Source organism: Dunckerocampus dactyliophorus, chromosome 7 (assembly GCF_027744805.1).
Source record: "Dunckerocampus dactyliophorus isolate RoL2022-P2 chromosome 7, RoL_Ddac_1.1, whole genome shotgun sequence".
NCBI classification, from domain to species: Eukaryota; Metazoa; Chordata; class Actinopteri; order Syngnathiformes; family Syngnathidae; genus Dunckerocampus; species Dunckerocampus dactyliophorus.
Genome location: NC_072825.1, coordinates 9,073,609 through 9,100,175, shown reverse-complemented (window position 1 = coordinate 9,100,175; position 26,567 = coordinate 9,073,609). Strand labels below are relative to the sequence as shown.

The 26,567-nt window shown below is 40.3% G+C and overlaps 3 protein-coding genes across 4 annotated transcripts; 2 read left to right on the top strand and 1 right to left on the bottom strand.

Moving 5' to 3' along the window:
- The first annotated feature begins 409 nt into the window (after positions 1 to 409).
- On the top strand, positions 410 to 9,469 carry wnt4b (wingless-type MMTV integration site family, member 4b). Its single transcript, XM_054781403.1, has 9 exons — positions 410 to 528; positions 1,376 to 1,659; positions 1,982 to 2,135; positions 2,641 to 2,725; positions 2,790 to 2,921; positions 4,536 to 4,678; positions 4,755 to 4,895; positions 8,379 to 8,541; positions 8,609 to 9,469. The coding sequence occupies exons 2-9, from the start codon at positions 1,571 to 1,573 to the stop codon at positions 8,776 to 8,778; spliced, it is 1,077 nt and encodes a 358-aa protein (XP_054637378.1). The 5' UTR covers positions 410 to 528; positions 1,376 to 1,570; the 3' UTR covers positions 8,779 to 9,469.
- A 1,274-nt stretch (positions 9,470 to 10,743) lies between these two features.
- On the bottom strand, positions 10,744 to 18,862 carry cdc42l (cell division cycle 42, like). Its single transcript, XM_054781402.1, has 6 exons — positions 18,759 to 18,862; positions 16,470 to 16,574; positions 13,979 to 14,051; positions 13,789 to 13,898; positions 13,323 to 13,520; positions 10,744 to 11,743 (listed from the first exon to the last, which is right to left on the bottom strand). Exons 2-6 carry the CDS (start codon positions 16,572 to 16,574, stop codon positions 11,654 to 11,656), a joined length of 576 nt encoding a protein of 191 aa, XP_054637377.1. The 5' UTR covers positions 18,759 to 18,862; the 3' UTR covers positions 10,744 to 11,653.
- A 764-nt stretch (positions 18,863 to 19,626) lies between these two features.
- Positions 19,627 to 24,939, top strand: mlf2 (myeloid leukemia factor 2). 2 transcript variants are annotated; one of them, XM_054781399.1, is made up of 8 exons: positions 19,628 to 19,942; positions 21,234 to 21,345; positions 21,430 to 21,465; positions 21,582 to 21,635; positions 22,126 to 22,254; positions 22,458 to 22,617; positions 22,698 to 22,915; positions 24,546 to 24,939. In XM_054781399.1, exons 1-7 carry the CDS (start codon positions 19,899 to 19,901, stop codon positions 22,910 to 22,912), a joined length of 750 nt encoding a protein of 249 aa, XP_054637374.1. In that variant the 5' UTR covers positions 19,628 to 19,898; the 3' UTR covers positions 22,913 to 22,915; positions 24,546 to 24,939. The 2 variants fall into 2 exon arrangements, with proteins under 2 accessions (XP_054637376.1, XP_054637374.1); XM_054781401.1 differs by lacking the exon at positions 24,546 to 24,939 and having other exon boundaries at positions 19,627 to 19,942; positions 22,698 to 23,445.
- Positions 24,940 to 26,567: the final 1,628 nt, after the last annotated feature.

The window sequence follows — 26,567 nt, the reverse complement described above, 5'->3', positions numbered from 1 at the left end:
TTGACACATGCAAGGTACATCTTTGCACTCTAACCTCACATTCATGCCAATCCAACAACCGAAAACAATTGATACCTGCTTAGTAAAGCTACTATACTCCCAAGCCCACTCTCCCACCCCTTCGTTTATCCCCTTCACACCCTGGATCACGCCCGTCCTCGCTCCCACCCTCACCCTCTCCACGTCTTTATAACCACCATCACTGATCATGCTGCCACGCTTCCACACCGCCTTCAACCTGGAATTTGTTCTCACCCGCAATGGAACCTGATGACAAGGGGCTACTACAGTGACTCTCCAGTAGATGCTTCTCGATGTTAAATCTCACTCATCACCAGAGGAGACTTTTTTTTTTTTTAGTTTAAAGTCAACACGTGGACTTTTTGGTTCGGTTTTTTTTTGTGTGTGGCTGCATGCAGTTTGTGGGACTAGCATGCTTTGCAGTCAACGTAATTGTGGAAACTAGAACAACTTGGATTTCAGTTTGATCTGCAAATATTACACTGGATACCCCAGGACTAGGAACTGGTAAGAAAAATTACTCAAAATTGGGTTTTCAAGATCAAATTACAAACACTTACAAAAAATATATACTGTATTTGTAATGCCATAACATTGACATATATTATACAAATGATAAAGTGCACTGAATATATTAATTTACAACAACAAACATGGAAATTGGGTCCCAATTTCAAATAAACAAAACAACTAACCTCATTTGACTCGACATTTGGTGACCACCCCCAAAAATTGAAAAGCGACCCATTTTGGGAACCAGCCCTCAGGTTCGCAAAACTTACAACAAAAATAAAGAAATCTGGAAAAAATTCTAATCCTAAATAAATGCTATTTTTAAAAAATTACAACAAAAATTAACTGAGTTTGGCAAAACGTGGTCTAAAATAATTTGTAGAAGTAAATAGATCTCCATCCATATATATATATATATATATATATATATATATATATATATATATATATATATATACACACACCCATACATACATACTTATGTATACACATACTTGTACATATACACATACTGTATATACGCATACATGTTTATACACACACACATATACTGTACATACATACATATTGTATATATAAACCAATAAAAACTAATGCATATTTTAATTTTTTAATCCAATTAAATTGCGTGATAGTTCTTCCTAGTTGGCATTACTCCACAGTCAAGTGTACTTGTCGATTGGATAATTAATCTTGTCCAGGACCAGCTTTTCCTGCAGGTTGTTAGCCACCAATCTAGTCGTTTTGTTGCATAGTCTTGCTCTGACATGTTACACACAGATGACTTTGTTGTGTATAATCAGATTAGGGCCAAGGTTCTGTCCTTTGAACTTGCCAACAGATATGAGGGGATCAACCCCAGGTTCTGCCGCAGGAACATAGACCAACATCAGTAGAAGCAGCGACGTATCCAGAGAGGTGGACAGACGTGAAGGACTGAGGACCAAGACTGAGCATCTCAACTGCGGAGACGGGCAGTGTGCTGTCCAAAGACCCAGCCTGACACACAGAGACCGAAAGACGGACGGACAGTCCGATGCCAACTGTCTCCACTGTCAATCTCACAGCACCACTCCTCCTCCTGTTGCTATGGGCAACCCACCCCACCATGGCAACCAACTGGCTGTAAGTGTGGGGCGGGGGTGTTTTGTTTGTCATGCTATAACATTTAAAAGATGGTGACATGTCTTCCACATGCCTTTCAGTGGTTCCCCTCTTTTTTCTTTGTCTCTCCGCTAGTGACCTTTCCCTTTTCTTTCTCTCTGCCGTCACTGAGCCTTCTTCGTCTTCTTTGCCCGCTTGTCCCCTTGTTTCCGTCCCCCCTCTAAAAGCCTGACAACTTGTTACCGCGTCGCTCTTTATTGATGTGCTCCCCCGAGTCCCTTAATTATGTCCCATTAAACTCCCGCTGTGCGTCACTAAACTATGAACCACCCCCTCTCCATAGTTCCCTGGCGAGGCTGCCTCGCTCCAGGCCCGTGTCCGGTGCTGTCCCGTGTGCACGGCTGAGGGGGCTGACCCCAGGGCAGGTGGGGGTGTGCAGGGCACGGGGGGAGGTTATGGAGTCTGTACGCAAGGCTGCCGAGATGGTCATAGAGGAGGTAGGACACTGTTCAAGTAATAGTTTACCAGAACAACTAGAAATGTGGATACTTCTCACGATGTAACTTTATCTGACAAACATTTTCCAGCCACTTCATGAGGTACACCAAAATCCAATAGAAGACATGAAGAAATCTTCATTTTAACCATGTTTCTCATTGTGGATGTACTTGGCATGAACAAAAGCAGGGTCTCCCAAACTTTACAGAAGACATTCACTTATTACAGTACACATGCAGTAGATAGTACAGTAAATATTTAACAGTCACAAAAAAAACTTTCCTTACACCTCTCAGCATGATACAAAGTAGCTGTACACCACATGCATTCTTAAAATTGGGTATTATCTTTGCTAATGCAGAATTTTTGATACAGCTCTTGTACTGTATTAGCTCTCATTAGATCGTGCTAGCTCTCATTAAATTGCGCAGGTATAACTAATGAAGTGTCCGGTGTGTTAAAAGGACAATCAGACTATCAGAATTGTAATCATGTCCACATCAGTGTCAACACCAGTTCCGGAATCGCCGCTGGAACTGTTCCACCACCCCCCGAGGGATCAACTTATTCGGCAGAGTCATGTACCAAGGTCAGCTCTTAAAAAAAAATGAGAGTCTGCCTCTTTTCACTTAATATTTTTGTTTTTTTAACAGGCACTCGCGAGGCAGCCTTTGTGCATGCTTTGTCCTCGGCAGCCGTGGCAGTGGCAGTGACCCGAGCATGCACGCGCGGGGAGCTGGAGAGGTGTGGCTGTGACAGGAAGGTCAGGGGGGTCAGCCCTGAGGGTGAGCCTGGATTCTATTACATGAAAATGCAGCCAAGTATCGCAGTGACTTGCATAGCAGGCATTGAAATGCTGCCACTCAAACACAAACATTTTTTAATCGTCAGTCCTGCAGCTACTGTAGGTTGTACATTAAATATGCATGAATTTTGGTGTGGTTTAATTTTATTTGAACATGCATGCAGGTTACAATGGAATACTGTACATCATGAATCATTTCACAGTTCCACATGTCCAAAAGGAGCAGGAAGAAGCAAAGCTTATTTAATCCTACCCCCTAGCCGTTCCACATCTTGTGCAGTACATATGATTCACTTCCTGCATTCCATGTAATATTATTCCATATAATAATCAGTGTAACAATAAAAAATAAAAACAAGCATGACAGAACAATAAATATAGTAATCAAGACTCCTCTGCCTTATATTTAGCAAACATCAACTGCTTGTATTGTTTTTTTGAATTCGCTCATCTTGGTACATTGTATGAGTTCTTTGCTCAATCCATTCCATAATTTAACTCCGCATACTGAAATGCTGTGGGTTTTCAGCGTTGTTCTCGTATATAAGTGTTTTAAGTTTAATTTTCCTCGAAGATCATATTTCTCCTCTCTTATAGAGAAATACTGTGTAACGTTTTTGGGTTACAAGTTATTGTTAACTTTATGTATTGTTTTAGCAGTTTGAAAATGTACTAAATAAGCAAATTTTAATATCTGTGATTTAAAAAATAAAGGGTTTGTATGTTCTCCATATGCAGCATTATGAATTATCCTCACCGATCTTTTTTGCAGTACATCAAGTGAGTGAAGATTGCCCCATATCTCCACACAATAAGTTATATATGGTAATACCAAAGAGATTTTTGATTAAGAACAAATTTTGCTTTATTCAATCTTGAGTTGTTTCTCGCCACCTTATTAAATTTAAATGCACAGTGTAGCAAAGTAGTTAACATGGAGAAACAGAAAAAAAAAGTTTCCATTAAATGAAACTTGCCTTGTTTTGTACCACCTTAAGAAATTAGTTTTGATGAACGCGTTTAAATGATTTACACCATGCCATCAATAAAACGCACCCGTGTTAGTCGTCTTAACAGATGCTTCCCATACCATAACCCCACCGCCACCATGGGCCAATCGATCCGCAACACAGTTGCATGTTATTGATGGCATTTTGAATGCCAGTAACGAAATCCTGAGGCCCACTGTTGTGCCATTCATCCATGACAATCACTTCATGTTGAAGCAAGATAATGCACGGCCCCATGTTTCAAGGATCTGTGCACAATTCCATAAAAACATCCCATTTCTTTAATGGCCAGCATACTCACTGGACATGTCACCCACTAAGCATGTTTGGGATGCTCTGGATCAGTGCATTTGATATTTAGGGGTCCAAAGTCAACCTGGCAATTTTTCTGCTTTGGAGGTAGTAAAAAGGTGGGACATCACCTCAATACAACAGGTATTCCGCAATGCCAAAAAATGGGTCTGATATTTAACAACTGATGCTCACTTCCCCTGTCCTGTTGTGTTGTGTTCAAAGTAATGTATTTGCAGGATGCTGTATCCCTGTTTGAAATTACACATGTAATTTTGCCTTCCATGGTGCAGGTTTCCAGTGGTCCGGTTGTAGTGACAACTTGTCCTATGGCGTCGCCTTCTCCCAGACATTTGTGGATGAACCGGAACGAGCAAAGGGGCTGTCCGCAGGACGACCACTGATGAATCTCCACAACAACGAGGCTGGTCGAAAGGTTAGTGGTCAGTTCTCCCCACTTTGGAGATTCAGTTATCATCTTCACTGTCACTGTCTTGTCCTTCCATCTTTAGGCCATTCTTCACAACATGCAGGTGGAGTGTAAGTGTCATGGTGTCTCCGGGTCCTGCGAGTTGAGGACCTGCTGGAAAGTCATGCCGCCATTCCGGCGCGTCGGCATCGTGCTCAAGGAGCGCTTCGATGGAGCCACAGAGGTACTGCAAACCAACTTCCTGTTTGACATCAAACGTAGGGCTGTCAAAAATAGCGCGTTAACTGATTTATTTCATTGCACTAAAATCCTTAGCGTAATTAACATATGCACACTATGTCAGTGGGGCACCCCGGTTTTTGTCAAGTTCTTTTGGACTTGAGCCAGCCTGCACTTAAAAAGGCCGAGAAGATCGCAGAGGACACTTTATCAACTCAACTCCAGTAGGCTTTGTTGAGTTTTATTTCACACTTCCAACTATTTACAGGAGCACAGGTTAGATTGATAACCTTGAATCAAAGAAGAATAGCATCAAATTACTACCTAAGACTAAATACGGTTGTAACTTAGGAACAACAATAATTGTTGTTGTACTGGCCTCTCAGTGCATTTTGATCAGCAATCCAAACAATATTTCCAACTGAAACATTTTGTTCCTGTGTGTGCCATTTGCTCCTCATAAAACGATTTGGACCAGCAAGTTGGCACTACTTTTTCCAAAACTTGCTGATCTCTGCTTGGATGAAACTGAACCACTTGTACGAGTATCCCTCGAACAAGGAGTCACCGGGGTCTCCACAAGGACCAGATCTACCTAGCAGGAGAGTGTTAGGACTGAGTTACTCCACGCAGTCCTCACCGTTCTGTATCTTTCATTTGTAAGATTGGCTGCTATACAAGGAATCTCTGAAATTCTCCCCATGTGAAGACTCATCTTCACCGAGATTAATAAGGGCCTGTTTTACTATTTTCATAGGCCACCCTGCTGCTCCATTCCTGTGGGGTGAGTTCGTTGTGTGAAATTTCCAGGACCATTCCGTCCCATTCTTGGCGGCTTCTTCTTCAGTATTGGACAATTCAAGGACGGCCTGAAACTTAAGAGTTCCTGAAGAGCAGGTTCCTCAGATCCAGGATGTGATCACAGTTTTTGTGGGTGCCCTCTCACTGAAGTGGATCTGTGGTAGGCTAGGAGAAAAGCCTTGAATGACTGGTTGGTCATGACATCAGTGTGTATGGCTCTCGAGGCAAGATTGGGACTGTGGACTGTCTTTGTTAAATGCTTGAGCTCTGCCTCCACACATCAAGAGACCAATGCTTTTGTCCTTGAATACTACAAGTCTATGGAGAGTGGTGGTTGGAATCTCCTTGCCATCTTGGAGCCAAAGTAAGATCTCCCTCAGTGCATTTTCCCATTGTTCTGTCATTCTGATAGACTCTCCTTGCCAGTTGACTGGTGTTAAACTTCAGTGAAATTTAATTTCCGCTACTTGAACATATTCTTTAAACAACCTAATGGCTTCTTCTCTAAGACAGTCAAGGAGTGGTTTGTCTCATGTCTCGTGGTAAGTCGATCTTATGCCGCACTGTACCATAATCTTCCAATTCCTCTAAATCTGTTAGAGCCCCTGTTAGAGCTCAGGTTCTTCCCTTTGACGGACGTCAATTCCTGCTGTTCCCTCAAGATAATGACAATGGATGACTTGTTTCCATACTCGGAATATCTCACTGCCAGAGCCGTAAGATGTTAGTCTCAGTTGTTTTCCTTATCTTTTCGTCTGCACTGTCAATCAGCTGAGCTTTCATGACTTCATCTGCCCCTTACGGATTTGCTTGTCTTTGCAGTTATTCCCAATCTTTCTTCCATCTGTAATACTCTGTTGCACCCACTGAATATGGGCAGACGAGTTGCTTTAATCTTTACAGCCTGAGCTGGGATTGGTGGAGGTTGGACTCGCACTGCCTTTTCTTCCACTGCCACCGCTCCCATGGTCTGTGGGATGCCACAGACGATTTTATGCTCAAGTTCGCTTTTAATTTCTTGGACGGTTTTGGCCCTTGCTCTTAGTTCCTTCATCTCATCCGAGGGTACCCACATTTCCCATGCTAACACAGCCTGCGATGCTTCCACAACTTGTCAGCAACTCAAGTGCGTCCAGGTGAGTTTTAAAGTCATCGTGATTCATGTTAGCAGGGGATAGCTGTTGAATGATGTCACAGACCTTTTCAACCCTTCTGATTGCAGACATAAGACTGTCTTCCATATATCTTCCCAAGAGGTGTGCTGGAGCAAAAATCTCAGTTTCTGTGAACTTTGTGCAGATTTCTGCCATTTCAAGTGCTCTGTGGTTTTCTTTCCATCGGCTGTCTCAACTTTGAGTTTGGTCTTGTAATTATCTTTTGCTTCTAATACTTTACAATGTTCCTACAGAGTCGAGCAAACTCCCCACGAACTCGCTTTCCGTCATCTTGTCTGATTGTTTGTGAATAAGGTTAACCCTCCTTGTGAAGGAGCCTTTAGCAGTGGCCCACTGCTTCTTGAACCCCTTTAGTTTTGAAGGTGGATCCTCAATTTTACTGGATCTTAGATCATCAGCAGTTTGGTTTGTTTGTATCATTAAAATCTCTTCTCCAATCTCCTCTCCATCCACCAACTGCTCCACTGGTTATCAACTGTCAAGTTCTTTTGGACTTACGACAGCCTGCACTTGAAAAGGCCGAGAACATCGCAGAGGACACTATCAGCTCAACTCCAGTAGATATTCTTGACTTTTATTTCACACTTCCAACGATAAACAGGGGCACAGGTTAGGTTGATAACCTTGAATCAAAGAGGAATAGCATAAAATTTCTGCTCAAGACAAACACAGTTGTAACTTAGGAACAATAGTTGTTACATACCAGTGATCTCTCCGGTCTTCTCTCATTACAATCATTTGAGTAGTACCTTTCGCTGTCTCCTAAATTTACCAATTATTTACTTCGCTGTCTACCAAATTTACCAATTATTTCTTTGTACAACCACCTAGCATCATATGCTTGTCATAGTTATGACATGCACATTTAGCATCACACTCATCCTAAGAATTGTCATACTCTTTGATGAAACATGCAGTCATGTGATGGTCATTTTTAACAATATGCTCTCAAATAAGCCAAATTCGACAGACAATAGTGTCCCCACACAGTCTGACGGTCTTTTATGACTGTATGACCTGAACACATAAACAGTACAATTACCATACAACACCATATATGTATCTCCAAACACGTCTCTCGCCCCCAAGACGATACTTCCTCATTGTCACTCTGAACATCACGTCTTTATCGTCCATGCATGTGTGGGCTAAATAAACAGAAATACAAAAAAAAAACAGTAAGTCTTATCACTGACTTTGCAACTATTAATGAGGAAGTAGGCACGGAAAACCCAGAAAATACATCTACACTCAAAACAGTGAATTAAACATTTAGGTGGCATGTGAGACCACAACCATTTAGAGCTGTTAATACATACTAATGTATAAAATTGTGTCCTGCCATTTATCTTTTTGTTTATAAAAAAACAGAAAAAAGGGCATATTTCACACAGTTGAAAATGGTGATTAATCATAATGAATTGGAAAAATTAATAATTTGATTATAATTTTTTTATAACTTGACAGACCTAATCACAAGTTTGCCCAAATTAATTTGATTCTTATGGTAGGTTCGCTTGACTCGTATCGGATCCAGGACCGCCCTGCTCCCCCGTGACCCCCAAGTCAAACCCCCTGCTGCCAGAGATCTGGTCTACCTTGCACCATCCCCAGACTTCTGTCACCTGGACCCTGACAACGGTATCCCTGGTACGGCGGGCAGAAGATGTAATGGTAAGAGGAACTGAATCCAGAAGATCACCAACCCAAATTGCTGACAGCTTCTACAATCCTCCCCCAGGAACCTCGCGGCTCGCCCCGGACGGCTGCGAGCTGGTGTGCTGTGGGCCGGGTTATAGAGCGGGTAGAGCCGAGGTGGTGCAGAGGTGCTCATGCAAGTTCTCCTGGTGCTGCTCAGTGCGCTGCCAGCAGTGCAAGAACACAGTCACTATTCACACCTGCCGAGTTTAACCCCCCACCCCAACTCCCTTTACCTATTAAAACAAATTTAACACCTTAGACTGAGATCTCAAAGAAACACCAGACAGACACTCCTCAATGACAGGATGAGGATAAGACTATTTTACCATTGATGACACGTTTATCTCTTCATGAGCTTACTTAATCATTTTTACAACAGAGCAGTGAGGCTGGTCAGAACTCTAACATAAAAGTTGGCCACAGGCTTACCTAAGAAAACACTAAAAAGGTTCATACTTTACAAATATTCATCACATCTTACACAGGAAAATGATCAGTAACCCCTGAGACATAGAAGGGACTGTATAAGTAAGCTCAGCTTCTTCCTGCTCCTTTTTGGACATGTTGAATTGTGTGAGTGTAAACATGGTGTACTTCAATGCAACTTTGTTAAGCATGTTTGAAAAACTAAACCATTACCACTACCATGCATACGACTACACTCATCACTCACACATACAGCTAATAATGTCATCCTGAAATGACAAAGCTTTCAAAGCGGAACATAAGAGGAACTAACAGAGGAAACTTTGCAGCACAATATATTTTTATTTTATTTTATGCATGATAGGTGCAGCCAATGTGTTCACTGTCCTCTCTATTGCCGTTTATTTATTGCATACCAGAGTCTTTGCTGCACATCAGCCTCCAGCAGGAATGTTAAAAAACAGACTAGATCCCACTGACATCCATGTCTGTCTTATGTTTTGTGCTTTTTTAGCTTTGTATCAGCAGTGCTTTTAGCTTTGTTTGTTATCTAATAAATAAAGTACTTTTCACTAGAATCTGAGCACACAGTTTTTTTGTGTTTTCATTGCAAAGTACCACCTTTTTTTCCCACTTCAAAATTGCTAGAAACTGGTAAAAAAAAAAGAAAAAAAAAAAAGACATTTTACCCAAAAGAGGACTGTGGGAAACAAGAATGCCTAACAATGGAGAACAAGGGTTTCTTAATTTGCTTTACTTTTATCTTTACATTTGATTACGTAATAAGTTGACAGATTTTACTCAAGTGGACATTAAGGGTAACAAGAAATGCAAATAGGTGACTGTGGAGTAATACTGCAGCATCCATAGCTAAAGTACAGAAATACTGTAGGCTAAGCTAACATGAGAATGTGTGGTGTTTTTTCATTATTATGAGTCGTGTATCCTCAAATGCGATAAGGTACTACAAATAGTACCCAGTAGTAACTTTTGCTTTAACCATAAAGTGAAGAAATCAACCATTGTTAAGAAATACCTGATATGTGGTATTATTCTCCCCCGCCCCGCTGGATGCCCTTCCTGATGCAACCATGGCTTGGAATCAAACCCATGCCCTCTGAAGTGTGTACCATTACACCACCTGTGATATTATGTGGTATTAAAGAAAAAGTCTGGATTTTTTGACATGAAGTTGTGTGACATCCCCGTCAGCAATGACTTATCCCCCCATTTGGTCCTGCAAGTCCAGTTCTGGTCGGATTTCCGTGACGAGGAACGTAGTTCTGCTTAGTTGCTGGGTCATTTAAGTAAAGAGTTTGGCTTCTCAAACCAACATGCGTTCAAGGGTAATACATTTGCATCATAAAAATGCCTCCTCAAATAAATCAGACCTCACAGATCGCTTGCCGTTATATTTGTCTCCCCCAAGGTCCCGTCGCCTCTCCATTCGTGTGTATGTGATGAAGACGCTCGCATCTTCTTCTGCTGTGAAACACGCGTAAACAGGATGGCCACGCCGCTCCGTCGCGGATGAAGATGCGAGCGCCTTCACCACATACGTATGTTGTTCCTCGTCACGGAAATTCGACCAGAACTGGACTCGCGAGAGCAAATGGGGGGAGTAAGTCACTATTGATATAGTTCACTGCTGATGGGGATGTCATATGTCAATGTCATGTCATGGCATGTCATGTCAAAAAATCCGAACTATCCCTTTAATGTGGTCAAAACAAGGTGCTTGCATTCAAGTCAGTAAAACCATTTTTATTACAAATATTATGCGATTACAAACTCCCACAAATTTACTAGCAAAGTTTAACATCTCAATCACTCAGGATTCAGATCTATGCAAAATATTACAGCTTAATTTTTCCTTTCTTTTTTTTTTTTTTTTAATCAATCACCCTGTTGCTAGTCTAGTGATGAAAAAAATAAAACCTGAAGTTTCAAAAAAAAAAAAAATTACAACAAAAAAAAAAGTCCCAAAACAAAGTCACATAATCAATCCAATATACACAAAAGGAAGAATAAAATACAATTTTTTACGTCACCCAAAGAAGGGAAAAAAGGTGAAAATGGCCTCCCCACTAGTCACTGAGTGCTGGAAGGAAGTAGCAGACTGCTATCTTTGTTTGGAGCGTACTAAATCTCTTGTGCTTCCATCAATCAGTAAGGATTAAAGCAGAGTACCACATATCATTAAGTTGCCCCTTTAGATGTACTAACCAAAGTTCACTATAAAAAGATAAGTGTAAAGTACTTTTTTTTTTTTTCTCCATTACTCTGAGGAAAAGCCCCAGCAGGTCACATGACATCAAGCCCAGGAGGCAAAAAGCAATTATATAATAAAAAAAAAAACTCTTTAAAAGGGGGAGGGGGTGGTAAGTGAGGCAGGGAGGGGGTCCTGCCCCATTGGAATATTTGCGGAGAACACTGCACTTTCTAAAAGCTTTCGGTGATGATGAGATGGGTGATGCTACCCGCGTTTACTGCACACTGACCTTTTTGCTCCCTCTGCTTCTTTTTTTGAAGGCACAATCACCACAATCACATTTTTACGTCTCTTTTTACCTTCCTCTTGTCTTAATTGGCCACTCAACTCACTTGATATTTCGATTTTCATTGCTTATACCGTTTGGTTTCCAAATGCTGCTGTTGTCTATAGAAGAACGCACTTCCTCTTGGTTTTGGTCTCTGGGGGCTCCAAGGCAGCCAGGATGGCCTCGTCGAATACGTTCTTAAGTCCTCGCTGGTCCACAAAAAAAGGAAGCAGACGTCACATATTGTAACTAAATCAGAATGTGGCTTTTGTCTTTTAAGGGCAGCACAACACAAAAATATAATTTGTTTAATAATGTTGTACAATACAGAGACCAAAGCTACAAAAGTTGCTACATATTAGATTTTTTTTTTGGTTTGTGTTTCAAACTCTGTTTCTCCGTAGAAAATAACTTAAATATGAAGTAATATCATGAGTTACCATCAGAAATGCCCACCTTCTAATCTTATCTCAAAATGCTTCCATTGAATAAAAAGCATGTTGATTTGCTTTAATCCAAAATACAGTAACAAACATGTCTTGTGTTTTGGGGGGAAAAAATACATATACAGTACATGGGTCATTCTACTGAAGGAGGTACTTTTGAACCAATTTGTATATATATATATTTAAAAAAAACTATCACTTGTTCCGTTGCAGTTTATGAAGAAAAACTTGCAAGAATATATCACATTTTGGTATATTTTTTTTGCAGCAAGACACTTTTTTCGGAAATCTCAATTGTAATGTATTGACATACTTATGAGTAAATAAACAAGTTTTAAATCAAAGGTTTTTAAAAAAAAACAAAAAAAAAAACAATTTTGACATTTTTACATATGCTCCAGTGTGGTTAACAAGTGCCTCACCGTTTCTTTAGTTTCTGTGCATACACATAGACAGTAATGGAAAAACGATATTGTGCACAATATCTATTTATTACAATTAATCATGGTGAGGCTTTTTCTGTGACGTTTTTCTTCCGCAGCACATTTTTGGTGTTGTTGGGGTGACCTGGCTGGTGATGAGGTGACCTGGCTGGTGATGTTTCGTGCACATAACAGAACTAGAGTAACACAAAGTGGGTCGACCCCGTTTCAAACTTTGTGCAAGACTCAACACTGTGTTCTTCAAAGCATTGTTAGCAGGAATTTAGTACGTTCGAACTTGACTTATTACAGTGTTCCGTTGTTTATCGTGGGGGATTGGTTTCCAAAATAGCCCGCAATGAGTGAAATCCCCGAAGTAGCCAACTTTATTTGTTTACTATTATATATGTTTAAGGCTGTAAAACCCAATATATACACTTTTCTCATACAGGCATTAACATTTTCTCTCTTGTTTAAACACTCTCAAAGTTCAAATTTTGTTTGAATTTTAATGATCAACATACTAGGTTGGACGCAAGAAATTATTAAGTGACTCACACGTGTTTCACTCCTGCCTCTTACTGGCGCCGTTCGGCTGTAGCGTTTTTGTATCCTTGTTAAAACATATTACTTCTATTGTCGTCCTCCTCCTCCTCATTTAGCTTCTTCTTCTTCTATTGTTTATTGGCGGCTAGCAAGCAGCTCACACAGTTAGCTAGTATGCTAGAGACTACTGATCACGACAGCAAACGGCGCGAAGGAGATTGATTGACAACTTTTACATTCAACTTCTGAATTTTTAGGTATTTTAGGTAATATTCAAGTTGTCTGATTGCAATTTCCAAGGGTCCACTGTGTTAGCAAACCAAGTTGTCCAGCTATCCTAAAGTGCATCATATAGCTGAAAATAAGCATCATACCTGCGTGAGAGCGGAGCACTCCACGTATTTGACTGCCCTGAGCTCACGGGCCAGCTTCTCTGCGCTGTCGGGGTACAGGGGGCGCTGTTTATTCTTGGCCAGCTTCTCTATGGTGTTGCTGTCCTCCCGGAGATCCACCTGAGTGCCCACCAACAGGAAGGGTGTGCGTGGGCAGTGATGAGAGATCTCAGGAACCCACTGAAGAGGGCGGGGGGAAGAAAAACACAAATAGAATTGATGAGCAATGTCACTATTCTGCAGCATGAGCATTTACACTAAATGTAACATTCAAAATAACATGGAGAGCAGGTATATATGTGTTGATAGTGTAATATTGGTGTCAGATTGCCAGTAATCAGTAATCATTAAATGATCATCCAAATTTCAGTCAGGTTTGGTTACATCAAATGAAAGGGCATAGTTATGTTTTTAACTCACAAAGCAGTCCACCTGATTCAACACTGACCTTCTCTTTGACATTCTCAAACGAAGAAGGGGAGACGACAGAGAAGCATACAAGGAACACGTCTGTCTGCGGATAGCTGAGAGGACGCAGCCTGTCGTAGTCCTCCTGACCTGAGGGCATAGGGGAAAATAAGGTTTCCTTAGAAGCTCTTTTTGTGATGGAAACAACTTCACCTTAAAATACCTCTTACCTGCAGTGTCAAAAAGGCCTAGTGTGTAGGGCTCACCCCCAATCATCACTGTCACTGCATAATTGTCAAAAACCTTTAAAAAAAAAAACACACACACAAAAACAATTGAATGGGGTATTTGACCAGTTAATTATGTGGCCAATTATATGTTTACATTCAGAGAGATTTTGTGTATGTGTGTTTGTGTGCGTGTGGGGTGTGGTTTTTTTATTTTTGTAATTAGCCATATTCATATGGACATAAGAGTTATAATTTCCAACTAGGGCCGGGCGATATATCGATATTTTAAAAATATTGACATTTACTTTAAGCACCCTATCAAAACCAGCCATATCGTCGATATGGATATAGACTGGATTTGTACTGTATCTCCTTCATCCCTGCATGCAGGAGGAGGAAGGCGGAGCAGAGCAGACACCCGGTGGCTCTAGTCGAAGCAACAGCGTCTGCGTTGAAAGAATTCCTCAGCAAGGAATAAGCGGTACCTCAGTAATGTGGAGGTACTTTGAATTCAGAGCATAAAAAAAATCTTTTTCATCACCTTAAAACTTGCCACAAACTCCAATACGAGGAATGTGTGAAGCTGTGCTCTCCTGTTGCGTTCATGAAAGGAAATGCAAAGTGGTGCGCTATTATAAAGAGGCGTCCTATCACATTGCTAAGAAATGGTCCAGGTTGCAACAGTGGGAAAAAATTGCTTTAAAAACCTGCTGAAAACGACAGACTCGCCATGTCCTGCGAGCTTCGCAGTCACAATTATTTAGCACGACGAGCTTGACCACAAATGGACAAGAAAGTTAGACAGCCGCTAAGCCTGATGCAGCTGACAGGTTGATGTTCCTGACACAAAATAAGGACATGCTTGTGTCTTCTAAAAAGGTTTACCTAAAAAATACTACTGTTCAATTTAAAGTATTTTTGAGTTGCTGACATTATAAAATTTCCTCTTAAACCGCGTACTCCTTCATATTTTGTTCTTTTGTTATTAGCTGAGGACCTGAGCATAGCTAAAGGTTTGTGATGAAAAAGATTATATTTGACTTTTCTATGTTTATTTCAAAAAGATAATGGCCTAATATTTTAGAGGCTATTTTTATTTAAGATTTTTTTTATGTGCACCTTGCATGAAGCTTTATAATTTGAAAAAACATCCTCATGTTAAGTACTTATTTTAATAAAAACAACCTGACACGTACATTTGGCTTCCATTTTGTCTAAACTCACTTTGCTTAAAACTATCAGGAAATATATCATATCCATATTCAACACAAAAATATCAGGATGTGAGTTTTGGTCTATATCGCCCAGCCCTATTTCCAACTCAGTCCTGACTGATGATTGGATGAGCACGAGGAAGGCAAGGATAACGGATGGGGAGTCGGTATGCAGTGCATTGAGAGAGATGGCCGTGGATATTATTTCCGTGCGGTTGCAGCCGACAGTAACCTTGTTTCAAAATATATAGACGGGTGATCAACCACCTCCTTTCAACATTCACAGTAAAGGCTATAGTATTATTTTATATCCACACTAAAACATCAAAATCTGGGAAATCTTTAACTTCAGTCAGGTTGTTGGTAAACACCGCAGAAACTGGAAGAGTTGGCAGCTCTGTGTGTCCATTGATGGCTACGATTTCAGTAGAGTTGAAGGTAAATGGAGTGCACTACTTGGCCGCAACCAGCAGAGGCGCTGTTGGTTCAGTCTCAACTAGTTGGCTGTCTAAAGAAGAACATGACATCAGCTGAGGGACGATGAGCTACACGCACGCTAGGGCATTCCAATCTCAATTCACACTAACAAGCACTCTCATTTCTAAATGACAACAATTTTTCATGATTTACTTAAGGAGCTGAATCACAAACAAAAACTGCCATTATACTCAGTACTCACACTGCACTGTCTCTGGCATGACGGACGACACTTCACCCTCAAGCTCCCTATCCCCAGCCAGCCTCACCGACCAAGGGTGACTTGGCTCTGCTTCCCCGGTTCTACCCGTTGACGGCCGACGCCACCAGTGGCGCCTATCAGTCATCATCAGTTCACGGGAGGAACGACTGCATTAACTGACTTTTCTTTTGTCTTTATTACATGCACGAATGTACCATGTTTTTAACTGAATTAATTATTTGCAGTTTTTCTATTCATTTGTACTTTTTAAAAGTAAGCACACTGCCCCACGTGTGTGTGTGTGTGTGTGTGTGTGTGTGTGTGTGTGTGTGTGTGTGTAGAAAAAAAAAATTGTCTCGGGGAATTGCTATCACAATTCCAAGCAAGAAAATCGTCATTTACATTTTTTGCCAGAATCTTGCAGACAAATTCATGCTATAGCAACTCTTCTGGGCAGCTTTATTCTGCTCAAAAGGACACTGACATCGAAATAGGAGTTAAGACCATTCTGACACAGAGCCACCGAAAAGGAAATGTAATCACCGACCATCGTAACTTCCTATACATGATATACAGTATATCATATCAAGACTCTTACCGTAGGCACATATTCTGAGGGGAACTTGTTGGTTGTGTAGGAGATGAGTAAGCAGGTCTTTCCTACAGCGCCGTCCCCTACAACTACACATTTTATAGTCTGCATCTGCAGAGGCAAAGCAGAAGATAAGAAACATCATTAAGTGCAGGCAAAGATAAAAGAAACTTTTAAAGTTTACATAAGGTAACAAATGTATATTCAATTTCATTGTGAATGAGAGCCTTTTCAATCATGAACTAGTAGCATTTTTAGTTTATTGCCAGTGTGCATTACTAATTTTTTAGAAAATCCATTGTAGGTGTTTTGCTGTGTACACACATCTTAACAATGGCCACCACGGGCTGTTAATTTAAATGGCATTTTAGGCATTCCGTAACAGAGCGCTAACTCTGCACCATGTGATGAGCTCCATGGTCAGATAATTTACTTCAACACATTAGCATTATTTCAACAAAATCATGCATAATGAGTGTCAAAGTAAGCACAAAACAGGAAGGGAGATTTGTTAAGCTTTCCTGTCCTGTTGCATGTTGTTTTGACAGCTTTTTTTTCCCTTTTTTTTTTTTTACACGCATCATAAAGAGCAGTGGTTCTCTGCCTTGCAAGTACCAGTTTTTTTGTTACCTAGCAGAAGAAAAATGGATTTGAATTCAAATTTCAGCAATCATTTTCTTAATTTGAATGCGTATAACTATTTAATACATATTTTACTGCACTATGTCTAATATAATTTTGACATTTTAATTTAATAATGTGGTGTCCCTGTGTACCACTACAGTGTCTGATACCATTATCCTGAATTCAGTCATTTATCATTTAAAATAGATTCTAGACGTATTTATTCATTTTGAAATGTTTTCTGTGTTTTTATTCCTGTATTAATTATTCTCATTACGGAATATGCCATCTACACATTCTTTATTTTCTTTCCCGATTACAAAACACTAACACGTTAAACACAGGAAGTGAACAAACCGTCAGTAACTGTTGAGTCATGGAGACGTGGTAGGATTAATGGGATCTGCTTCTTCCTACTCCTTTTCAGACACGATGAATTGCGCAAGTGTAAACATTTGATGATCTTTCATGTAACTTGTTAAGAATGTTCCATATAGTACCACCATACTCGTATAACGGTGTGAGAATTTGTGCACTACATTATATTGGTCAAGTGCAGCTATTGAAGCTATTTAGAGCAGCAAAGTTTATATATTTGACTGTTTTTATTTAATAAACTAAGTAAATAAGGTGTGCAAATAGTTTGGCATTTGAGATGTCAATAAATACAAATAAGTGCAAACACACACACACACACACACACACACACACACACACAATACCAGCTGCAACTACCTACTCAATCTAATCTACAAGGACTGCACCAAATATTCTCTCTTGAAAATAAAATACTGTTTGTGGTCACTATTATTATTACTATTACTATATATATATATATGTAATGTTAATAGAGACAATAAAATAACCACAATATGAATATTGTGACTCTTTAAGTACATTGTCTGACTGAATATAATGCAGTGCAGTTATACACCACAAATACAACAACAACAATAAACCCGTGGTTAACGCTTATCAATCAAAAATGAACATTGCAATGCTTGCAAAAGTTGAGTTTTTTTGTATTAGGAGCTTTTACTTTTAATTTGAGAATCATTCTTGTGAAATTGCCTCCATACTTGTGAGGCAGTGTTTTAGTGGCCTAAGAGGATTTCGCCCAGACTGGGGCAGACTTGTTAATACATGTACGAGCAAAAAAAATATTGAGGACCGAGAATCACTTCCGCACAGGCCACACACCAAAGACGTCCCTAAAAAGAAAGAAACATGTCGGTCCCTAATACTGCAACTAATATAGCATGGGCTTTCGCTTAAATAAACATTTCATCAGATACTCCACAGTGCGAAAGTGAAGGCAACGATAAACAGTGAGAGGGTTCATTTCCATCACTTTTGAAGTATCCATAAAACAATTTGCCACAAATATAAATACTGATTAAGGGACAATAGATGGCAATCGTCACAAGAGCATTAACCAGATTGATGCTAGTCCAGCCCGCATTACAATACAGTACACTACATTACGCTACTCTTCGATGAGCTGAGCTTGGTGGTAAAGAAACGAGCCAACGTTCTTGAGGTTTCTAGGCAAAATTTAACAACTTTTCACCTCATTGTAAACTGAGAATTGTAATTGCGATATCCTAGTCCTATCTAGTTGCTAAAATAACAAAAAAGTGATCTTTAAAACAGTTTTTAAACTCTACTCACCGTTTTTCTTCCGACAGGTTAGGCGTTGGTTACATCCGGGTTTGAGGGTCGAATGACTTTGTGCGCAGGCGCAGGGCAGTCGTGCCGCATTCTGGTCAGGAGATGGCAAATAGCGCCACGCACAGGAACCGGAATAACTAGCAGGTACAACAATAAAATACAGGAAGTACGCTTATGCCTAATGTGAATGGTTTAGTTCAGGGCTATTTTTAAATGATTTTGGAGGCCACATTTTTAGAAGGTTAAGGATATAAATGTCAATGGTTGCCATACCTGTCATAACATTTTTACTTCACCAAGTGGCTAGTATGGTCATAAGTAATCATAGTCATAAATCAAAGCAGAATATGTTTACACTAGTCAAAGATTCTATGATAGGAGTACTGTGCAGTTTTCCAGAATCTGTTTCAAAAATGTTAATCAAGGAACCTATCTGAGAGAAGCTCTCCACTGTTTTTAAGGACCTGTTTCGAAAATGCCAGTTGATCCTTTCAGCGCTCTGCTGGTTTTGAGAATCAACTACTAAAATGCTTGCCAAATGCAAATATACTCTCCAAATGTCATCTGTGTGAGAGCAGCGCTCTGCTGTTTTTTAAAGGACCGACTGCAAAAATACTTATTCTTTTATCTACATATGTGACAGAAGTGCTCTGCTTTTTTAGGAATCCGCTACAAACACAGTAGTTAAAGATCTTCAACGTCAAGAGTGCTCTGCAGTTTTTAGAAATCTGCTCCAAAACGCGAGTCGCTCTCAGGTTTTCAACTGAACTCGTCGGCCTGTGTAATGTTATTTATTTATCTAACGAGATACTTCTTCAGCTTTTATTTTTGATACATTCTAAACCGGAAGTAGAGGTCGTCGTCTGCACAAGCGCTTTGCAAGCTAATTTGGCTCTCCTTTGTCAAAAACCTGACTTCCGTTCTCATGTTTTGTTCGAGGTTGTGGAATGTGCCATCTTGTGTCACAGTGAGCTAGTTTATCGCTGTACTCAGCTGAAATAATTCTACAGCCATTACGATCTTGGGGGAAGGGAGTTTGATTTAATCTTGCATTCAGTTCCATCCGTACCAAAGACGTCTATTTACCTTAGCTAGCTGGCTAGCTAACAACAGCAGCCAGCTGAGTTGAATCCCCTCAACATGTTTCGATTCCTGAATGACGTTGATGACGACCCCTTCATGATGTGAGTAAACACACTAGACGCTAGCTTAGACATTTAGGCGTTTGCAACACTGGTGAAAAAAAGCTATATGTCAGCACATTACGTGTTTGTCGGTGTGCTAGGAGGCAGGTGAGTCGTCCCTACGGCCAGTTGTGACGGCCTACTGTGTGCCACCATGTTGAAAAGATTCATCTGTTAGGAGCTCAACAACATCACTTTAGTTCCTAAAGAGGCGACATGGTATATTGTAAGTAATCGATGGAGGTAAAACTACCTGAAATCAGGGGTATTTTCTGCATGACAGCGTTGCACCTCTAGCTAAGTGAACACAATCGCTACAAATCTAATAATGAATACAAAACGTGTGACACATGGGTGCAATGGTACATGAGACCAATTACTTTGTATGTGACAAATAAACCTATTAAATATATATATATATATATATATATATATATATATATATATATTTAAATATATATATAGGCTATGTTTTAAATAATATATCATACAATAACAATATACAATATTAAGAATATTTAAATGTTACAAAGTAATGTAGTACTTTATTTCATTTGAATTACATCTTGAAAGATGTGTTATTTAATGCTCGAAAATTCAGTTAAAAATAAAAACAAAAACATTTGACCTGAGTTTAATCTGTTGTATTTTAATTATTATTTTTTTTTTACATTTTCGCATGTTTATTTTTATTTTTCAGTGATTAACTACTGAGACTTAGAAAACTATCAGTCTCCAGTGCTTCACTTTATGAACCTGTAAAACAATTACGACAAATTACGACTTGCTTCGCTCCATGTTTACACTAAGCACCACCCGAAAAATATGTTGCTATGCAAGTAGCACCGTTTTGGCTACCTCCACTTGACATCACGGTTTAACTTTGAGCATTTGGGTCCTACTCGCAGATAATATGGTTTATAGTATAAGAGTTGAGTTAAACAATGACATTTCTGCAAAGGAGACATTTTTGTCATGACATTTGTGTTTGTATGATTATGTCATGTGTGTATTTTGTATATACTTGTATTTTTATTCAAAGAAAACTAAAGGTTTCTGCGTATGACCAGAAGGAGCCGGCGTACCAATAGTGGTACTTGTTTGAGAATGTTATACAACATTGTTAAGTATGTATTATATTTTTCGTTTGCCACTTCTCCCACATGCTCTTACAAGCAACATGATGAACTAGGATACTTCTGGGTTGTCATTTTGGCAGATACGCCCAGTCGCTTTCTAAAGATAATTCAATGTTGATGACACTGTAACGTTGTGGTTTTTTGTACCCCAGGGATCCATTCGCAGCTCACAGGCAGCAGATGAGGGGTATGTTTGGACCATTTGCCATGGACCCTTTTGCACTTGCGCCACAGATGCAGCCACATCGTGCACCGCGGCGACAGGTAATGCAACTAAACCACAACCCCGTTTTTATATTTTATTGGCTACATTTTTTGAGCTAAGATTTGGTCTGCCGTATTTTCCAGGCTGGTGCACTGACTCCATTTGGCATGATGGGAATGGTAAGTGTTGTATCTAGAACTTTCTTTTGCCTTGTTTCTTTCATAAATTAACATTAGCTTGAATTTTTATGATCGCCGTGGACAAGAGAGCTGATTTCATATGTAACTGTTTGCAGGGTGGAGGTTTCATGGACATGTTTGGCATGATGGGGGAAATGATGGGGAACATGGTGAGTAATTTATATGACTACTAACCAGCCAATCTCATGAAACTAGGGGTTTATTGAAGGCTGCATACAGAAAAATGTAACTGCCTCAAACAGTTGGTAAATAATTTTATAATAATAATTAAAAAAAGCAAGCTGTGGAACGAGAATGGCCCACCAGGCCACACTTTGGACACTCCTTTGGAAACAAATGCCATTAAAAAAAAAAAATAAATAAAAAGTATTAAAATGCTCTGAATTAACATTGAAACCATTTTCAAAGATGTATTTTTTGTTGCATTCGTCTTTGTTCAGTCAATTAAGAAATGACACATTTGTCTCACTGGTGTAATATGTAGGTTTTTGTAGCTGACACAGCTGTAAATAGTCTGCCTACACACCCCGACTGTGGAAACAATCAGGCTTTATTGGTGGAAATATGGCTTTGTCCTCTTCTCACATTCTAGCACTTCCTTCCTAACATACATGACATTACCTGAAACTTCCCTTCCAGGAAAGGCTATCCGGTTCGCCAAACTGTCAGACATTCTCCTCTTCCACAGTGATCTCCTACTCTTCATTAGACTCTGGGGCTCCTACAGTATACCAGCAAACCAGTGCGACAAGAACAGGCCCTGGAGGGGTGAGAATATGTGGTTAAAGTCCTACACTAGTGCCACACAAGCTATTGATCTATTTACACTCCTCATCCTCTGAAAATCTTAAATGTTAAGATAGTTTACAGCAATGCTTTGCTATGTTATGTTAAACCTGTCCTACAAGTTATTGAATTTCATCCAGTGCGACTTTTTTTTTTTGTTGTAATCGCCATGCGGTTCATTACAGATCCGCGAGACACGTCAGTCGATGCGAGATAGCGAAAGCGGCCTGGAGCGCCTCGCCATCGGTCATCACATCGGTGAGCGTGCGCACATCATGGAGCGCTCACGGAACCGCCGCACCGGAGACCGCGAGGAACGGCAGGACTTCATCAACCTGGATGAGAGTGAGTCGTCTATTTCAGGATCGAGAAAAGTAGTTGAGCTAATGCATGCATGCTAATTAATAACCAACCTTCCTGGCCAGGTGAGGCTGAAGCCTTTGATGTGGAGTGGAGGAGTCAGGCAGGACGATACGCCCCGCCGAACGCCCGGGGGCTGGACTACGGCCGTGACCGACGGGCGGGGGGACAGCAGCTGGCTCTCACCGCACCGCCTAGCTCCACAACCCCGCCGGGCCATCGGCACGAGTCCCCCCGACACCACCCCCCGCCCCAGCCCCGCCCACGTTACGACTGGTGAAAGGTACAAGATGTGTATTTCTTCAAGTAGAGATAGCTTTGTGCCCTTTAAAGAAGACATACAGTCATGGGAAAAATTAAGACACCGCCCCCTATGCTGTGATGAAAATGCTTTGAAAGACATGCTAACATACATGTAATACACATCCTTATGGTTTTATACTCATTAGACAAATGGTCAATTACTTATGGTCAATTTGTCTTGGCCATGCCCTGCAAAGATGTTCTGCTTGATGGCGATCATGTTTTCCAACCAATCTTACTAACATTTTAAATAGGTGATTGACAGCCCATTATAGGTGTGTACCAAATTTTCGTGTTGATTCAGCTAAACTCTTCACAGTTACAATGGGTGTTTTGCGCAGTGCGTTGAACTGTGTGAGAAATTTGAAGTGAATCAGACTTAATGGGGTCAAACTTTGAGGTTTAATAACAGCGCCACCAAATTTTCAAGCTTTTATGTGCTGTCCCAGTTCTTTTTCACTTGACTGTACATCGTACTAAAATATTAAATAAATCTTGCATATTTATAAATTCATGCAGTTGAGTGGCATATGTGCAAATTAAAGGTGCTATCCATCCTTGGCTCCAAGTTACGCTTTTTTTTCTCCTTAAAGAAATATAAGAACATCAACACTTCCTAACATATGTTACCAATAGTGGTTTCACAGACAGATTGTACAAAAAAATGTATATTCTTTACAAATGAGTCAAACTGAATGAGATTTGTCATTTGTTCCGAAAGGGGGAGTGGCGTTAATGGCTGTCACTCAGGGCTTGTGCACTTACACATACATGCATACATGCGCTCACTTCACCTTCTCCTGCGTGTGTTACGTGGGGGTGTGGCTTGCATGCTCTGAGCATATGTTCGAACGCAAGGTCCCCCATTGTAATACCAAACCATGAAACTGAGCTGCAGTGTTCCATTTTGGCCATGTGAAGTTATATTATCTCTTTGCATCTAAAAATCCATTCATCCGTCCATCCATCTTCCAGGGTCGCGGTTATGAGGCGGGGTACACCCTGGACTGGTGGCCAGCCTCGCAGGGCATATATAGACAAACAACCATTCACTCTCACGTTCATACCTATGGACAATTCGGAGTCGCCAGTTATCACAACATGCATGTTTTTGGAATGTTGGAGGAAACCGGAGTACCTGGAGAAAACCCACGCACGCAAACTTTACACAGAGATGCCCAACAGAGATTGGAATCCAGATCTTCTCGATATCCTGACTGTGTGGCCAACATGCTAACCACTAGGCAAAAACAATGTTTAAAATTAAGAGACTAAAAAGGAGTAGCCATAAGCTACAATAGAATCCAGTCATAATTACATTTGACAACAAACTAACCATAGAAATTGTTTGGCTTGCTTTGGTCTGTTTAAAGTCCATTATTTGTGAATAAAAATTACCCAAGCTGAATCTAAGTGAGGAAAAATGTTGCTGATGAAATGCTTAATAATAAAAGTATTCTGTCTCGCCAAGCCAAAGTTGCTAATTCCTTATTTAGTATTACTTAATGAAGGCGGATCGGTAAGTCTCTTTTATTAATTAATACAGACGTTTGTTCTTTTCAAAATGTCATTTGTGCTGTAACAAAATGATGTTCTTTCTCTCCCTGTAGGAGCCTTTGGGGTAGGAGGTGAGTGAAGGGAACACTCCACGGATGCTGTGAACCACATTGAGGAACCTTCCATCTTCCTCACTGATGTTTGATTTGACCGGACTGTCTATACATAAACACACTCAACAAACAACCCTCTCAACACAGAACGTTGATAGTCTTAGAATTGATCCTCGGCGCCACACTTACACACTTGTACAAATGCCCAACTTGCTTTACTTAACTCTTTCCCCAAAAGTTTGATGTGTGTTGTTTTTGCCCACTAAAGTGCTTAAAGTATGCGGTGCATCTGCTGTACAGTCCGTTTTATGTTTTGTGGAGGCACACGTGTGTCTGTGAATTGAACTGTATACTGTTGACTAATGGAACAAGCTAGATTAAAGTAATTGCTAGATAACTATATGCTGTGTGTCTTGTGTGTATTTTTCACACAGAAATCTTGCAGAATAGCCGCATCAGAGCCATACCAGAAGATCCGGCATTTTTCCGTCTTGACCTGTTATATAAAATGCAGTGACGTGATTGTTGCAACACTCAATCTCGCAGTCAGATAAATTTGTGTGACAGCCCCAGCGCTAGTGTCGGCTTTGACACATACAATACATGTCTGAAAGCGACAATTGCTTTTAACACAGCAGACTGGGAGAAGTGAGCCTCAGGTGTTAATGTTCACATCCCAGTCTGGGCATTGTTGAATACCATTACATACTGGTGTTGTCCCACCTCTGTTCCAGCCCTGATAGTACGTCTGTCTGTGCCGTTTATGCAGAACTTTATACAGGCACTGAAAAATGCCTGCGTTTACAGGCTGCACTGTATGTAATGGGCTTGTGATAATACCTGGGAAGGTGGAATATTACATTGGCAACTTGCCATTTATACAGTGCAGGAACACAGAAAAAAGGAAAAAAATGTGTTAAAGGAGCTTATGATACTACCTCTGAAGCTGGAAAATTTGCAGATTTTTTACGCCCCCATCCTGTGTCGCTGCCTATTGTTCAGAACAGCAACCCGGAAAAATGTCTTAAAATGGCTTTAACCAGGGTTCCAACGTAAGTATGGAATTTGATTTTTATAAATTTTCAGTGCTGGAAAAGTATGAAAAATGGAAACTAAAATATGGAGAAATATGCATGTTTCCTAGACTTATCACTGCTCTGTTTTCGAAAAGATAAAATTATGATTTTTTTTTTTTAAAAAAGGATCGATCTGTTTCCTAAGGCACTTGCTAGGGCAGCTACGATGTTTGTGTGAGAGCACACAGTGGGAGCGCTGTGCGAAAAAAATCTGGATAGCCCATTGGTCAATAACTTGTGACGCCATGCGGCCGCCATATTACCCCTCACAAGAAACGCTTCTGGGACAATCTTTTGCATTCGTGGTAAACTTCTTTCATTAATTCGGATTGGACACGAATTTTGCCTTAAGATGCCTGCATGTGCAGTTATTAACTGCACAAATCGCCAGTTCAAAGGCTGTGGACGAACATTTCACCTGTAAGTATGATTGAAACTTTCATTAATTCGGATTGGACACGAATTTTGCCTTAAGATGCCTGCATGTGCAGTTATTAACTGCGCTAATCGCCAGTTCAAAGGCTGTGGGCGAACATTTCACCTGTAAGTATGATTGAAATGTAGATGTATGATTGATAATTTAAGGGTTCCTTTGGTGGAGAGTGGAGTGGCGTTTACCATTGTGTGTGCCCCACATATTGCATTTTGCGTAGTACGGATGATTGCCTATTGAAAAATTGATGGCGGTATTAGGTCTAATCAAAACTTTCATAGGCCACTCTGTTCCTTTTTCCTATTAAAAGAATTACAAATTCAAAAAACGTTACTTTGTTAAAGGATGCAAGTGTCTTAATTTGTTAATTAGCAGGGATCTATTCTTATGTCAGAACTTGTGAGTTGTTAAGGCTGTTGTTAGTTTGTTACCCACTCACACTAAATGCAACAGGTGTGCTTGAGCTTAGTCATAAGGACTCGGGTATGATAATTTTTTAAAATTCTGTCGATA